This window comes from Phytophthora parasitica (genome assembly GCF_000247585.1).
Source record: "Phytophthora parasitica INRA-310 unplaced genomic scaffold supercont2.11, whole genome shotgun sequence".
In the NCBI taxonomy this organism is placed as follows: Eukaryota; Oomycota; class Peronosporomycetes; order Peronosporales; family Peronosporaceae; genus Phytophthora; species Phytophthora nicotianae.
The window spans coordinates 425,515-440,163 of NW_008648997.1; the positions used below are offsets into that span (position 1 = coordinate 425,515).

Sequence of the window (14,649 nt, forward strand, 5' to 3'; positions counted from 1 at the left end):
CTACTACTACTACTACTACTACTACTACTACTACTATTACTACTGCTGCTGCTACAACCGCACAGTATAACGTACCATATAAGAGACGAGTCCGATCTACTTAGTGAAATCAAGTGACTTAAAGCGGCACCTACTTGGTAGGACCATCATTCTCTTGGTGTCCATTTTTAATCGAATCTATTGTGTTTAAGTATTTGTTAGATGTTTCGGAAATAGAAAAATCGACCAAATCGACAGGTTCTGATTGGTACCCTTGGTGTCGATTTGTTTGTCCTACAACGAAAGATACTTGTAAAACTAGAAAAGACTTTTTGAACTTGCCCCAAATTGGCATATCCCTTACCAAGACAAACGAAAGCTGCACAGTGCACATTGCATGACCACAGCCAAACCATGACCAAAAACGTAAATAGAAGAAACCCGAGGGCAAATTACACGGTAGCACCAACCCTATCAGTATGTCTGTCACGCTTCTTTCTCAATTCTTCGCCGCACGCGTCCTCCTTTCAGGAGCTTGGACGAGCCTTTCAGGCAGTTTTGCCCTTGAAAGTCTTCGAATACAAATCGAATACTCCGTCAGGTAGTTAGCTTCCTTTTCCCCCAGCTTCTTGAATGTGGGGTGTTTTGCTAGGTTTTGCGGGGTAATCCCCTGCTTCTCCATCCCTTGAAACAGACGTAGTGATTCGTCCGTGAGTTTGTTGAGGACTTCCTCGGCTTCCTCTACGGTTTTGCCCTTGATCATCTGCGCCGCCTTCTCGTCCATCTCGTCAACCTTGCTTACAAAGGCCTTAAGTTTGGCCATATTCTCCGACAGCCAGGTCCCAAAGTTTGCTCTCTCTTCGCTGTCTGCACGTCGATCGAGTTGGCTATCATGCTTTCTCAAACGTCGGTGGACATTGATATTGGCCTGAGCGGCAACAGATGAGTGTTGAAGCTTCATGGAAGCGGTCTTGGAGAGATCGGTCGTGGCAGCACCGCTCGCGCTAGCGAGGGCAGCGACTGTAACAGTCAGCAGGATGGTACTCAGCCGCATAATAGATCGTAAACAGAGGCGATCTGGGGCTCGACGCACAAATTGGAGAATGAATCTGAACAAGACGAATTACTGGTCAAACCGAACGCTCACATCTCGAATTGAATCCTGTCGAAGATACATGCGAAATGCAACGCATCGTTATGTGTGTTTCTTTGGCGGGCAAACCTAACGTCCGGACGTGGTCCAGATGTGCTGCACTCGTATTACGAAAACCATAAACAGCGAGTATTGTTTTTTTTTTCGATGACCTCCCTTGATCTTTGAGAGGGACGAGTGGGAATCTGGAGAATATAATGTACTACAGCTCAAAAAAAAAAAAATAACCATTTGGAAAACTTAGTCTAACGCTGGGTGCCCCGAGGCCCATTTCTGGATTTTTTTTGGCTCATCTTTGGCAAAAACCAATCCTCAGATATCAATACTTTGAACCCCTATGCCTCGTTGCCAAAATTATCTAGGGTTTAGACTCAAAAATCCATAGATTGGGCGTGTTGATAATTATCTAGGGTTTAGACTCAAAAATCCATAGATTGGGCGTGTTGATAATTATCTAGGGTTTACACTCAAAAATCCATAGATTGGGCGTGTTGATAATTTTGGCAACGAGGCATAGGGGTTCAAAGTATTGATATCTGAGGATTGGTTTTTGCCAAAGATGAGCCAAAAAAATCCAGAAATGGGCCTCGGGGCACCCAGCGTTAGACTAAGTTTTCCAAATGGTTATTTTTTTTTGAGCTGTAGTACATTATATTCTCCAAAAAAATCTGGAGGTCTGAAAAGCCCATACTTAAGTGCTATTCAGTCGATATACCGTTATCCTACAATGTATCCATATCCAGTTCGTAAACGAGACACAAAAAACGAGCGTAGTACATAGTGAAGACAGCAGACGGTTCTATTGCTCAACTAGGAGCTCGTTTGCACTATCATCTTGGCTGGAAGTTATCATCCTAGAGTACATATCTAAATAAAAATCTAGTTCTGCTTTCTCCAGTCTCATTTTTGCGCATGCTTTTATGCGCCGACTATGCTCGGCCAGGCCATAAAACGGAGCGGCATTCCATCTGCAAAGCACAACATAAAACCGTACTTCGTACGGAACAGCTCTGAGTTTTGTGGGATTAAAACATTGTTGTTGTCTCGGACATAAGGCAAATACCGTGCTCTCAGAAAAGTGATACAGACTTATTTCCGACTATCCGGAGTTTGTACTTGAAAGAGAAAGCATACTAATGTCGAGTCATAAAAAAATATACTGGCACATCTAGGTAGTTCAAATCAATAACTAAAACGGTCTAGAAACGGCGTCGTTAACGCGATGCTGCTTAGAAAACACCGATATTATTATTAGTGATGAAAAACTTCGCTTCGAGAAAGCGCTCCGAAATTGGAATAAAAAGATTCGTCGTCACGATAAGTGTCACTTGAAAATCAATGATGTTCCAAGACCGCTCAAGGTATCGTAAGGTCAACACCAGCATAAAAATATTTTTCGCCTATTGCATTAGTCGCCCTTGGCTGCTGTGCGCAGCAGCAAGCGAACCTCTCGCTCCATCAGAGCAGCAGCAGATCCATGCTTTTTGGATCTCTCTCACTTCCAAAAACTATGCGGCTAATAGCCCCACGAGAGCGGCCAACACGTCTATCAATTTCGCGCTCACTGCAGCCAGCTTCGTACAGCCCTTTGATTCTTCCCTCCTCTTGATCCAATAGTGCTGGCCACAGCCCCATCGAGACAGAACAATGAATGAAAGGCGTAGAGCACTAGTAGCAATAGCTGAATAAATGATTGGGAGTGATGTAGCCATTTCTCTTTTTGTCTTGTTGTTTGTATTGGGCTGGGTGGTCTTATTAATGGACGCTGACACAAATGTGGTGGCTTATATACTAGACCCCTCTCAAAATGCGATATCGCCGTCGTTAAACAAGTCTCAAAAGCGCTATTACGTCCTAAACAACATATCTAGATAACAAGCGTCAACTCGCAAAATTGAGGGAGCTACGACCAAAAATGTGGCTGGTCATAACAACATGTCGCGCACTGTAGTATAAATAAACTTAAAGTACTCTCCGGCAAGAAAAGCGAGGAGGCAACAACTGTCTATAAAATATTCGTTCAGTCTATTCAGAATCAACATTTTGTTGAGCAACGCGAGGCAGGTTACACTTCATATCGACCTTAACCTGCATCAATAGCCCCGCTTCTGGGGCCACGCTTGGATTGTTTGGAAATATTATTTTTTTTTGTTCTGGATGCCCATGATGTACGCTCTGGCGTCGGCGCATCTCCTGCGCCTGCTTCGCAGCCGTAGCATCTGCTTACTCTTTCAGTGTAGTTTGCGAGTACTGCCTGAGCTCAAAACGAATGTGTACATGCATGGTTACAAGTGCTTTGTGTCAATAAGAGAAGGATTTCTAACCTGTTGAAAAACATGCTATGCACCAGTAAGCACCCTGACCATTAAATACATGTACTCCAGGCATCACCGTATAGTCGTTAGCCATGAGAACACGAGGTGTGTCCGTCCGTAAAGTAAGGCATTCCCCATTCGCAGACACAACCAGCAATGTTTTGCCAACGTCGCGTTGCTCTCGCCGGCTGAACTGTGGCGATTCCTGGATGGTTGCCACCCCCGAACACCAACTATCGTATAAGCTACAAATTTACACGGAAGTTCTAACTGGTACTGTATTGTAGTATTCTCCGGATGGGTCTACCGTCACGGATAGAATAAATTTCCAAAATTTAGCGTATATAACAAGCCAATATATAGAGAACGGGGATGTATCTATATCGAATTAAGCCTAGGTATTAATACTCAAAAGATTATAACGTTGTTACAATCCGGGTAGGACTCTGGATATAAATCCAGAGAATTCAAGTTTGAGGAAAAAGGACAGTGTGTTAAATCTCTTAAAAACAAATAAAATTGTAAGTGTCTAATGTTTAAATGGGGTATGCTACACTAGATAAGTTACTTGACAAAAAGAAGCATTTTCAAAGTTGTAACTTCACAAAAATCGATATTATCGGCCTCACCCTACTAAAAACAAATTATGTCCTTAACTACATTTTTCGTTTTAAACTCTGCACAGGTGCCGTTCGTCCGTCGGAGTACGGCATTTATTTAAAATAATTTGGCATAATATGTATTTTTGGCCAAGTTATTAGATGTGATTCACTGATATAAGAATCAATTTAGTGCTGGCTAACCATCCCAACGAAGATTTTCACGTATTCGCTCGTTCACTAGCTCTATTTTGTGTTCAAAACTACTAATAATAGTATACTTCTTCATAAATTTGTATTTACCCCTTTCCAACATGTTGTCATCCTCGTGCCGAACTATCTGGTCTCATTCTGTTGTACGCTGGATAGGAAAGTCTAAAAGCCCAGCTTGAGTTAGACCCTCGAATTAAGATCAAGTGCTGCATGGTGCAGATTTCATGCTCCCGGCAAAATGATAAACAAAAAACGTAGAATCCGTATCAAGATGAAAGCCGAGGGCAAATTACGCTTCTTTCTCATTTCTTCGCCGCACGTACCCTCCTTTCAGGAGCTTGGACGAGCCTTTCAGATATTGTTGCTCTTGAAAGTCTTCCAATACTAATCGAAATATTGCTTCAGGTGGGTAGCTTCCTCGTTAGATAATTCTTGAACGTGGGGTGATTTCCAAGATTTTGCGGAGTGATTCCCTTTCCCTCCGTGTTTTCCAGCAGGGGCAATACGTCGTCCCAAAGTTTGGTGAGGATCTCGCCCGATTCCTCTACGGTTTTGCCCTTGATCATCTGCGCTGCCTTCTCGTCCATCTCGTCAACCTTGCTTAAAAAGGCCTTAAGTTTGGTCATATTCTCTGACAGCCAGGTCCCAAACTTTGCTCTCTCTTCGCTGCCTACGTGTCCATCGAGTTGGCTATTATGTTTCGTCGCTGATCATTGAAATTCGCCGGGGCAACAGATGAGTGTTCAAGCTTAATGGAAGCGGTCTTGGAGAGGTCGGTTAACGACGCACCGCTCGCGCTAGCGAGGGCAGCGACTGTAACAGTCAACGCCCAATCTCGACAGTAAAACAGCCACTTTGGGGTCTGGTTGAATGCAAATACAATTAGACGGTTGACTTGACTACCATGCCGCACATATACCTCACGGAAGAGGGTGCTAGTTGATAGAAGACTGAAGACGTTTGCCTAATACCGTACCGCCATCGTTCAATTCATTCTTGACAGCCGTGGTCACGGTGTTGACAGCAAAGAGTAGCCATTCATATTTTAAACATATGGCCATCTAGAGATGTTCTGTCCTTGAGGAAATTAGCAACCGAGTAGGAGCCCGTGCAGCCGGTAGTGGCTACCCCCGTCCTCATGTTGTGAAAAACTGATTGCCATTCAAGTAACTCATGAAATTAGGTTAGAAAAACAGTTTATATTTATAATTATATGCCACGGCAAGCCTTCAATATGACGGTGTCCTGCCCAACAGTAAGACTTGGTTTTAGTAACAACATTTAGGTTGCTACAATACGATGTTCGAATTTAAATATGTGATTGGCTAAATTCCTGCTATGTCTCAACTAGAGCAATTGAGCTGGTAGTGTCGTATTTTGCGGGGCCAATATTCAATTTATTCGAGTCGACAACCCTCAAAGGTTGGCGTCCTGCTTCGGTGAAGTTGTGAACCCTCCCCGGGACATGCTCGGAGATACCACTTCATGGACCTTTTGATATCAAAGAGCTACAACAAGTAATTTCCGAAGTCGTTGGCAACCAAATACTTGACTGCGTAGCTGCCAATGAAGCCAAGACCACCGGTCACAAGTATAGCCGAGTGACTGATAGGCAGTTATGCTGCGGAAATGGAACCAAGATTCTCGGCGAGGTTCATTGATGCTGTTTCAGGAAACGCTAGCTTGCGGGAGGGCGCGCGAAACGAGAAGTGCCGCCCCCCCAGTTCAGGCGGATGGAACCTTCTAGAAGGTTCCACAGCAGCCCTACATCTGCCTTTCTGTATTGCATAGTGAATCTAAGTTAAATTGAGCCTGCCTCTGATTGGCTACAACTCTACACCTGTCATATCTAATACACTCACCCTCCCTCTGGCGTGCGCGTCCCCTCAGTCTTGCCATTCCCGAAGTTGGGCTTTTAACCAGAGATGCCGTTCCCCGTCGGATTATGCTGACCCCGAGTTACTTACACCTGTCTTGTGCGGGCCTGTTTACTTGGGGCTTGGATAGGTTCGTCCGGGAGGATGGCCGTGCCTCATGCGTCTGCTGCTGCTGCTAGCCCGGCTTCCGCCGCTCCCTCGCCTCGCTCGCCGACCGTACATCCTGTGGTGCTTCTAAGCGACTCTTTGGTGGCACCACCAACCGGCATGGCTTCGCTTGCTTTGTCTGAGCCCCACACGTCGGACGAAGAGCTGCTTGCGAGCTGCCTCGACTGGGACCCCGACAGTGACTTCGGTTCCCTTGCTCATGCTCATTCTCGCGCTCGTTCGTCGACGACGCCTGCTCCTACTGAAGTCCCTCCTGTTCCGGCTGCCATGGTCGATGCTCCTGCTATTGCTGTGACTCTATCGTCGCCTGTACGGGCTCCTGTGGCTCCTTTCCCATGGGACTTGGCTGCTGAAGCTCCTGGCTCAAGTCTTGCGTTTGAGGAAGTGTTTCACGGCAGTGAAGAAGAATAGCTGCTTTGCGCTCGTGGAACTCAGCGCCTCGACGTCTTTTTGCAACCGTATCGAATTGCTCCGCTGCAAGCTGTAGCGGATTCAGCGGGATATACCCTAGATCTGCTTCGAACGACGCGAGCTTGGTACTGGAGATTTGGAACTCTGGTTCTTTACTATTGAGCAGTAATATACTGATTACTGCACGATGATGGCCGAAGAATCAGCCCGATTTGTTACCATGGTGTCCTGTCACTTGACACCAACTCCCATGCATACCGAAGTACACATTAAGTTCCCAAATGGATCGACCCTCGACAACCGAAGCTGCCACCCTGCGAAGTAGTCGCCAATTTGTGGCAGAATGTGACCGGGCAGGCACAGTACGCACGTGGGTGACCTTCAAGACGGCGTTACGCAAGCGTTTTCGACCCCCAAGCAACGAGTACATGCTACGTGAAAAGCTGTGCAAACTCACACAAACTGGACCTATCCACGACTACGTGGGAGAATTCCAAAACATTTTGGTGCAATGTCAAATTCCAATTTCGCCACTAGAACTGCGTTTTTATTTCCAGCAAGGGATCCGCAAAGAGACGGGTCACTATCTCAAAGGAACACCATCCTACCAACCTAGACGAGACCATCGGGTTGGCGCTCCGATTTGACCACGGATTAACAACCGGAAACACCTTCTCGACTTCTTCCGACGGAGAAAACGGCGCAATGTCACCGATGCAAGAAGATCGGCCATATCGCACCGAATTGCCCACAGAAGTAATCGCCTTCTTTCAAAAGGAGGTCGTGTGACGTAACCGTCTGTTGGATATTATCCTTCGTCTGCTGGGTAATATCTGCTAGGAAATTTCAGATGACAATTTCTACTTTACATTTCAGCCAATAATGTGGCTTAGAAAACTTAAGATTGAAACTTGAATTTCGGACTGCAAGGTTGCGGTTAGAAATACAAGGTCGCAGTTAGGACTCTAAGTTATCAATAAAGCAAACTTTTCTTTTGCCATCGAGCTACACAAGACGCTTCCTTACATCGTAGCTACCTCCAGAGATGCGGCAGTCGATGTCGTGGGGAGTAACAGCAGGTTTCGAATGGCCAGTGGATCGGGTGCGCGACATCGGGGAAATTCTGGAATGAGGAATCATCATCAGCTGCCAACGGGCTCCATGCCTTTTCGAAACCTAACCGTATCTGATTTCTGCTATTGCCCGTGCGACCCCCACCTGGTTATACTTTAAGAAAGAAAAAAAGTGACTTGATTAAAGTATTGGTTTTCTTATTTCGAGCCATTATCTATTGTTCGAAGATGTTTCGTCGTAACTTACGACGTTGAAAACCAAGGGGTTAATGATAAAAACCGGCAAACTAGCTGGAGTCGCTCAATTTGCTGCCATCAGGCAGTACATTGACACGATAGGATTCGCGGTCGCATCTCATGCGACACTGAATTAAGCCCTGCAGACATCCGCCACTTGGAATCTCAGTAAGTCATAACTGAAAATTCTATTGCAGACCTGCCTCCACTTATTTTTTTTACCAATTAAGTGGTATTATCCGTAGATATCAGCCGGAAAATGGCTGGTACCTTGAGGTATTAGGTCCAAAATGTGCTAAATGCTTCCATTGTGGCTTTAAAAGGTCAACGCAAACCAGTACAGCATGCGCAAAAGATGACCCTATACTGATCGATGTCACCAACGTGTCCATAGCATCACTTTCTCGAAAGCAAGGCTTCTTTTGTGTGTGTGTTTGTGGTGGCGGGGGGGGGTAGATACGAGAATTAAGCGGTGTGAGGCTACTTTTCTTCGGTGTGTGTAACCGCCAAAGAAGCAGCTCTCACGCTTACAGATCATCACGATGGTTCAGATATGTCAGTATAGGTGTTAAATGTTCAAGAGTTCGTTTACTTGTGATATCAACGCTCGTTGAAGTAGTTTTGGGGTTATAATATCTCCGTCGTTGACGATGCATGTGAGTGTCGGATTTCTGTCCAAAAACTAAATCAATTTCCTAATACCGATTTTATGCCAGACGGAAGCAACGCACAGCCGCTAAGGGATCCGCGCTCAGTCCGCCTACGCAAGCACCTCGCTGATTTGCTTGTGTTGTTCGTGCGAGCGCGTCCCTTGCACGTCATTGGCCATTATAAAAGAAAGTCAATATTAAACATGTTACATTCAATTAAATGATGCTTTTACTGGGATAGGAAGCACTTTAGTTCTGGCTAGCCAGATTATTGCGCGTGTGTCGATACTGTCTATACATACCGGTTTTACTCTGGAGTATATATCCTTGTTAATTGGTAGGCTTCGGTACTGCCGGTACATACCGGCTACATAACGGAGCAAATACGCATCCCAAGACACTTAACCCCTAGCCTTGTGGAAGGCATAATGTCTACAGTATGGAACCGGTTTGTTCGCAGTTCGAAGATTATGCTTTATTCGATCTGAAGCAGTACAGTGGTTACCACGGTACTTTCTCGAAAAATACCGATATTTGCCCGGCCAAGTCGATATTGATTGGCTAATATTTGAAACTGATTGGGTGAACTGCCATCGGGTAGCAAGACAGAACTGTAAAGCGGTACTTCAGTAAACTACCGTTGGGTAGCAAGACAGAACTGTTCAACGGTACTTCAGTAAAAAAAAAAAAAAAAAAAAAAAAACTCATGTGAACCGCACTGGTCCGAGCACTGAGATCCGACGGGTCCCTTTTCACTTTCAAAAGGTTAAAGGACTTCAACGTCAAGGATGGTGACGCCCGCGGCTAGCCATCGCCATTCAGTCTCAATTGTGGTCGTCGAAGGTGAGAATGAGCTCTACCCGTTCTGCTGAACATTTTCGGAGCTCAACGTGCGTTGTTTCATGCAGGCGACGCAGTGAGCACCTTTCGGCGAGGCGGCCAAGCATTCCCAGCAATTCGTGGCAGGTGCGGCTGCTGCATCTGCACGTGGTGGGCGTTTCGCGGCGCAGGATGAGCAACTTGAACTTCTGAGCGGTGGCTGAAAGACCACCTCGACCACCTCATTCGAGAATTGCACGCCGAGGTATAGAAGCTCTATCGAGCACGCGAGGCTGTTCAGATGAATCGGCTAACGTTTAGTGCTGTGATAGATGCCTAAACTGCAGGGGGCAGCTAACTACAGTGATGCTGATCAAGAGCGGTTGCTTGCGGTTGCTCGCGGTTGTTGCTGAGCGCTTGCCGCGACAGAAGACCGAGTGGGAATAACTCGCAGCAGTATACAACAGTAGCAAGGACTCCAAGAGGCTTGGCCGTACTAGTGTTAGTCTGAAGCGGAAGTTCACAAGGCTTTATTCGGCGGCCCGAAAGAAGAAGGGATTCACCGTCACTTCTAGTGAGAAGACGGCGATGGCGTTACGGCACAAGATACTGCGTCGGGTCGACGCTGTGCAGAAATACAACTGGCTCTCTAGTTTGACGTTCAGAAAAATATATAATCGGGTGGAAATTGATGTGAGGTGGTGATATTACCAAGTTGAAATCAGATGCTAGTTTTTTTATCTTTTAAAAGGAAAACAGGACATAGTTGCACCACCATCACCACCAGCCCGTCCATCGCATTCACGACTACATGCTCTAAACTGTCATTTCATTTCGCTACTTTTGATGCTGATTGCAGGAGCTTGCCGTGCAGGTACGAGGTATTCATGATATGAAGCTGTTTAAAATACTTGCGTTGCAGTTATAGGTCGGATGTCTGGACGTGGGAAAGGAGTGAAGGGGATCGGCAAAGGTAGCTCTAAGCGTCATCGCTTCATCTTGCGCGACAACATTCAGGGGATCAGTAGAAAATCCATTCGCCGTCTGGCTCGTCGTGCTGGAGTCATGCGCATGTCTGCACTTGTGTACGAGGAATCGAGATCTGCACTAAAGTATTCCTGTTATGCCTTCTGCAAGATGCTGTGGAGTACGCAGAGCACGCAAACCGCAAAACCATATCAACCATGGATGTAATCTACGCTCTTAAATGGCAGGGTCGCATTCTCTACGTATGCGGGTCTAGGTTGCAGGTTTTTACCCGTGCTCTCATGGTTTAGCTTGCCGATGAGACTGGCCATGGCCGTCACGCAGCCCTCGGGTCTTGTCCTGGGTCATGTTCCTGTCCACGTAACCAGGGCGCACCGACACGACAACGACGCCGCTTGGCTTCAGGTCGAACGCTAGAGATCGAGTGATCATGTTGAGTACGGCCTTGGAGGACGAATATCCATAACCAACCTGCTTAAAGAAGCCCGTGGTCTCGGTCGTGTAGCTGCCGATACTTCCGAGGTATGACGAGAGCTGCACGACGGAGGCGCCGCCGTTGGGTTTCGCTGCAAGCTGCAGATTAGGCAGCAGCGTACGCGTCACGAGGAATGGCCCGGCGGTATTCACTTCGAATTCTTCAAGAGCGCGTCCTTGGTGCCAGTCTCGAGCTCGCTGGGGATACCAATACCGGCGTTGTTGATGAGCAGATCGATGGGTTGTCCCTCCAGCTGACGAGCTGCCTCCAGGATGGAGGTTTCGTCACTTGTATCTATAACGACGATCTTGAAAGGAGCAAGCGCATTCAGCTGCATAATGTACAGATAAGAGAAATGCTGAGTAAGGGCTTCCATCTAACATTCACTAACGCGACACAACGTGAAATACCTTCTCCGCGTTGTTGTTGGTACGTGCCGTGCCGATGACGTTCCAACCAGCCTTGACGTAATGCAAAGTGAAAACCAAGCCGTAGCGATGGTGGGTAGTGTAACGGGGACAAAACCCCAAGTGTACCCAAATTACATGAAGAGTGACCAGTCAATCTTGTAATACCTGGTACATGGTACCAGGGGCTCTAGGAGCCAATCATTGCATATCTACCTAGATTCAGTATAGGTAACTTATAGTTTGTATTAGATACCAAGCTAAGTTTACCTATAAATACATTCAGTCTTAATCGTACCCTCAAGTGAGTACTTCGTCCCCTTCAGACCAGGGACACGTGAATGGTCGTTCACTTAGAGTTTGTATACTCTAGAGGAAATAAACTTCCTCTGCACAAGGTGCTGTGTGACCCCGTCACAGTGAGCGTGACGTCGTCGGCAGCGTGGAGGCGCTTGATCCCGTCGTACACCCCTTGCCAGACAACTGGTGGAGGGGTAGTCATGTTGCTGACGCTGCGTCGCTATAACTCTAGGCGCATTTCGCTGCGCACATCAATGACATGTGGCACCGCCACGTCGCACGTATGTAGAGCCCCGTCTGCTACAACTGCACCTGATCGGACAGTTATCTTTGCCTTGCATCCTTTGCGGAACCTCTTGCAGACGTAGTAGACAGTGCTCGTTTCAGGACACGAGCGCTTGATGCAGAAGGAGTAGCCGCGATGGTCCATGGTGCTTAGCTGCCGTGGAGGAGATTGATAAATGGTTGGTAGTGTGCCTCTGGACAATAAATAACGCTAATGTGAGTACTAAGTAACTCTTATATAAATTTACGTAGATAGTCTGAAAAAAATCAATATTTGAGTTTTAGGACAATCTGGAGGACACAAAATATATTATTCTATAACGAAGGATTAGTCGCTTTTTAGGACACATCTCCAAAATCTTCCTGTTAAATTTAGGACAAATAGGACACTTTAGGACGTGTCTTAGGACGCATTATCCTACACCTGATTCTCGACATACTAGGCACGTGTAGTGGTCGCAAAAAAATCTATTATTGAGACACCTGTCTGCTTACCTGGTGAGTGTTTGCTTTGCGTGGAGACGTACCTAGCATGTTGACTCGGCTTCATACCGTAAAATTGTACATGCGATGGTTTAGTGATGAGGGCTCGTTCACTAGCTCTAATTCGTGTACAAGAACTACTGCTAGTATATTTCTTCATTAATTGGTTTTTACCCGCTGCCAACATGTTGCCATCTTCACACCAAACTATCTGGTCTCAGACTGTTGGTACGCTAGACAGAAAGGTTTAGCGGGAAAAAAAACCAGTTTGAGCTAGACACTAGTATTAAGGTTAGCGGTAAGAACAAGCGCTGCACAGTGCACATTTCATGCTCACAGCAAAACCATGACCGAAACCGTAAAATCAATTACAAGATAGCATCTGATCTACCGGTATGTCTAGTTACGCTTCTTTCTCATTCTTCGCCCTCCTTTCAGGTGTTTGGACGAGCCTTTCAGACATTGTTGCCCTTGAAAGTCTTCCAATACACCTTGAAATACTTCGTCAGGTAGTTAGCTTCCTGTTTCGATAGCTTCTTGAACGTGGAGTGCTTTGCTAGATTTTGAGAAGTGATTCCCTGCTTCTCCATCCCTTGCAGCAGGGGCAATATGTCGTCCCAAAGTTTGGTGAGGACTTCTTTCGATTCCTCTACGGTTTTGCCCTTGATCATCTGCGCTGCCTTGACGTCCATCTCGTCAACCTTGCTTAAAAAGGCCTTCAGTTTGGCCATATTCTCCGACAACAAGGTCCCAATGTTCGCTCTCTCTTCGCTGATTGCACGTCGATCGAGTTGGCTATCATGCTTTCTCAAACGTCGGTGGACATTGATATTGGCCTGAGCGGCAACAGACGAGTGTTCAAGCTTGATGGAAGCGGTCTTAGAGAGGTCGGTCGTCGACGCACCACTGGCGCTAGCGAGAGCAGCGACTGTAATGGCCAGCAGGATGGTACTCAGCCGCATAATAGGTCGGAAACAGCGAAGATATGGGGCTCGACGCGCGAATTGGTGAATGAACCTGAACAAGTACTGGCCAAACTGAGCGCTTTTCGAAGGTCCATGCAAAACGCAACACTTGTGCTTGCTTTGCAAGCGGGCGAACCTAACATTCAGACGTGGTCCGGTTCGGGTCTACAAAGTTGCACTCGTATTACGAAATATTTACCGTAATCAAGTATTTTTTTTTCACTGACCTCGATAAAGTAGAAATCTGAATATATTGCGTTATTGTCTGCCATATCAAGATTGTGTTGCGGACTATACCGATCTGCAACATGATACTTGAAGTTGCTCTGCACAACTCTTGTCTGCGTCATAATAGTTGATCCAAAAACTGTATCATTTCTCCCGTTTTGGGCTGTCCTGTCGTCAATTTTCGTCCGCAAATGAAGGGGCGACCAGCATTCTAATCCTTATCTCATGGTCTATTTGGTGGTGGATCTATTGCCTACCAAGGAGCGCTTTTCGAATAACTAAATGATGATATCTGTAAGAGGAAGAGCAGGTCAGGATTGTGAGTACCGATAAAAACGTCCACTAAGGGAAGCAGTCTACCAACTGAGAAACTGACGGACAATGCAAGCCTGTAGTCAAGTGTTTAAGCTCTCAACTGACACCAGTTTTACTCTTGTCGGTAGTTTAGAACGAAAGCTAGAGCTTTTTCCGAGTAGGTATCGTTTGTTTTGATAACAGCTGAATGTCAGGTCGATTGCATCTGATTGGACAACCATCCTCTGCCCTATCATAAAATCCACATGGGCTGGGTCTAGTGACCAATTTAATTTCCCGAAAGTTTTGCTAGATCAAATACCTTCTTTTTGAGCGTTTGAAGCTCCAAACCGACTGCCAATTGGAAAAGAAAAAAACGAACATCAGAATCTACACCATTTCTATATCCATATACTTCCTCTGGTCTGTAATAAATGCAACAAGATCCATATGGCAAAGTGCAGTTTCTTCTGGGTTCTGAGACGTTGGTTAGTGCAATCGACGCGGTTTGATCCCCTCTTTTCAACACTGGTTTGAGCGCGAAAAAAAAGTTCTTCAAACGCGAAAGATATGGCGGAAAGAGCACTCTCCGCCAAATCACCATTGCACATTATTCAGCATTTGTGTTTTTCTTAACATTTTAAAGGTGAAATTTGAGTTTGACAATACGAATACTCAAAAATGCATAGAATAGAGTTGCTGACGATTTTGGAAAATATAGCTGGATTTAA

At 46.0% G+C, this 14,649-nt stretch overlaps 6 protein-coding genes across 6 annotated transcripts; 2 read left to right on the forward strand and 4 right to left on the reverse strand.

Moving 5' to 3' along the window:
* Window positions 1-478: 478 nt before the first annotated feature.
* Window positions 479-1,033, reverse strand: PPTG_07116 (hypothetical protein; the record flags this gene model as incomplete). Its single annotated transcript, XM_008901277.1, has 1 exon — window positions 479-1,033. One exon carries the CDS (start codon window positions 1,031-1,033, stop codon window positions 479-481), a length of 555 nt encoding a protein of 184 aa, XP_008899525.1.
* A 3,627-nt stretch (window positions 1,034-4,660) lies between these two features.
* On the reverse strand, window positions 4,661-4,885 carry PPTG_07117 (hypothetical protein; the record flags this gene model as incomplete). Its single annotated transcript, XM_008901278.1, has 1 exon — window positions 4,661-4,885. The coding sequence occupies one exon, from the start codon at window positions 4,883-4,885 to the stop codon at window positions 4,661-4,663; it is 225 nt and encodes a 74-aa protein (XP_008899526.1).
* Window positions 4,886-6,280: 1,395 nt separating this feature from the next.
* PPTG_07118 (hypothetical protein) lies at window positions 6,281-6,715 on the forward strand (the record flags this gene model as incomplete). Its single annotated transcript, XM_008901279.1, has 1 exon — window positions 6,281-6,715. One exon carries the CDS (start codon window positions 6,281-6,283, stop codon window positions 6,713-6,715), a length of 435 nt encoding a protein of 144 aa, XP_008899527.1.
* A 3,625-nt stretch (window positions 6,716-10,340) lies between these two features.
* PPTG_07119 (histone H4) lies at window positions 10,341-10,688 on the forward strand (the record flags this gene model as incomplete). Its single annotated transcript, XM_008901280.1, has 2 exons — window positions 10,341-10,368; window positions 10,423-10,688. 2 exons carry the CDS (start codon window positions 10,341-10,343, stop codon window positions 10,686-10,688), a joined length of 294 nt encoding a protein of 97 aa, XP_008899528.1.
* A 72-nt stretch (window positions 10,689-10,760) lies between these two features.
* Window positions 10,761-12,093, reverse strand: PPTG_07120 (hypothetical protein; the record flags this gene model as incomplete). Its single annotated transcript, XM_008901281.1, has 4 exons — window positions 10,761-11,107; window positions 11,170-11,287; window positions 11,367-11,417; window positions 11,914-12,093. 4 exons carry the CDS (start codon window positions 12,091-12,093, stop codon window positions 10,761-10,763), a joined length of 696 nt encoding a protein of 231 aa, XP_008899529.1.
* A 686-nt stretch (window positions 12,094-12,779) lies between these two features.
* PPTG_07121 (hypothetical protein) lies at window positions 12,780-13,490 on the reverse strand. The gene has a single exon (XM_008901282.1). The coding sequence runs from the start codon at window positions 13,391-13,393 to the stop codon at window positions 12,887-12,889; it is 507 nt and encodes a 168-aa protein (XP_008899530.1). The 5' UTR covers window positions 13,394-13,490; the 3' UTR covers window positions 12,780-12,886.
* Between the last annotated feature and the right edge of the window lie 1,159 nt (window positions 13,491-14,649).

Bases quoted from the DNA above. Each gene is read 5' to 3' on its own strand.
- PPTG_07121 (XM_008901282.1), bottom strand. From the start codon at position 13,393: ATGCGGCTGAGTACCATCCTGCTGGCCATTACAGTCGCTGCTCTCGCT.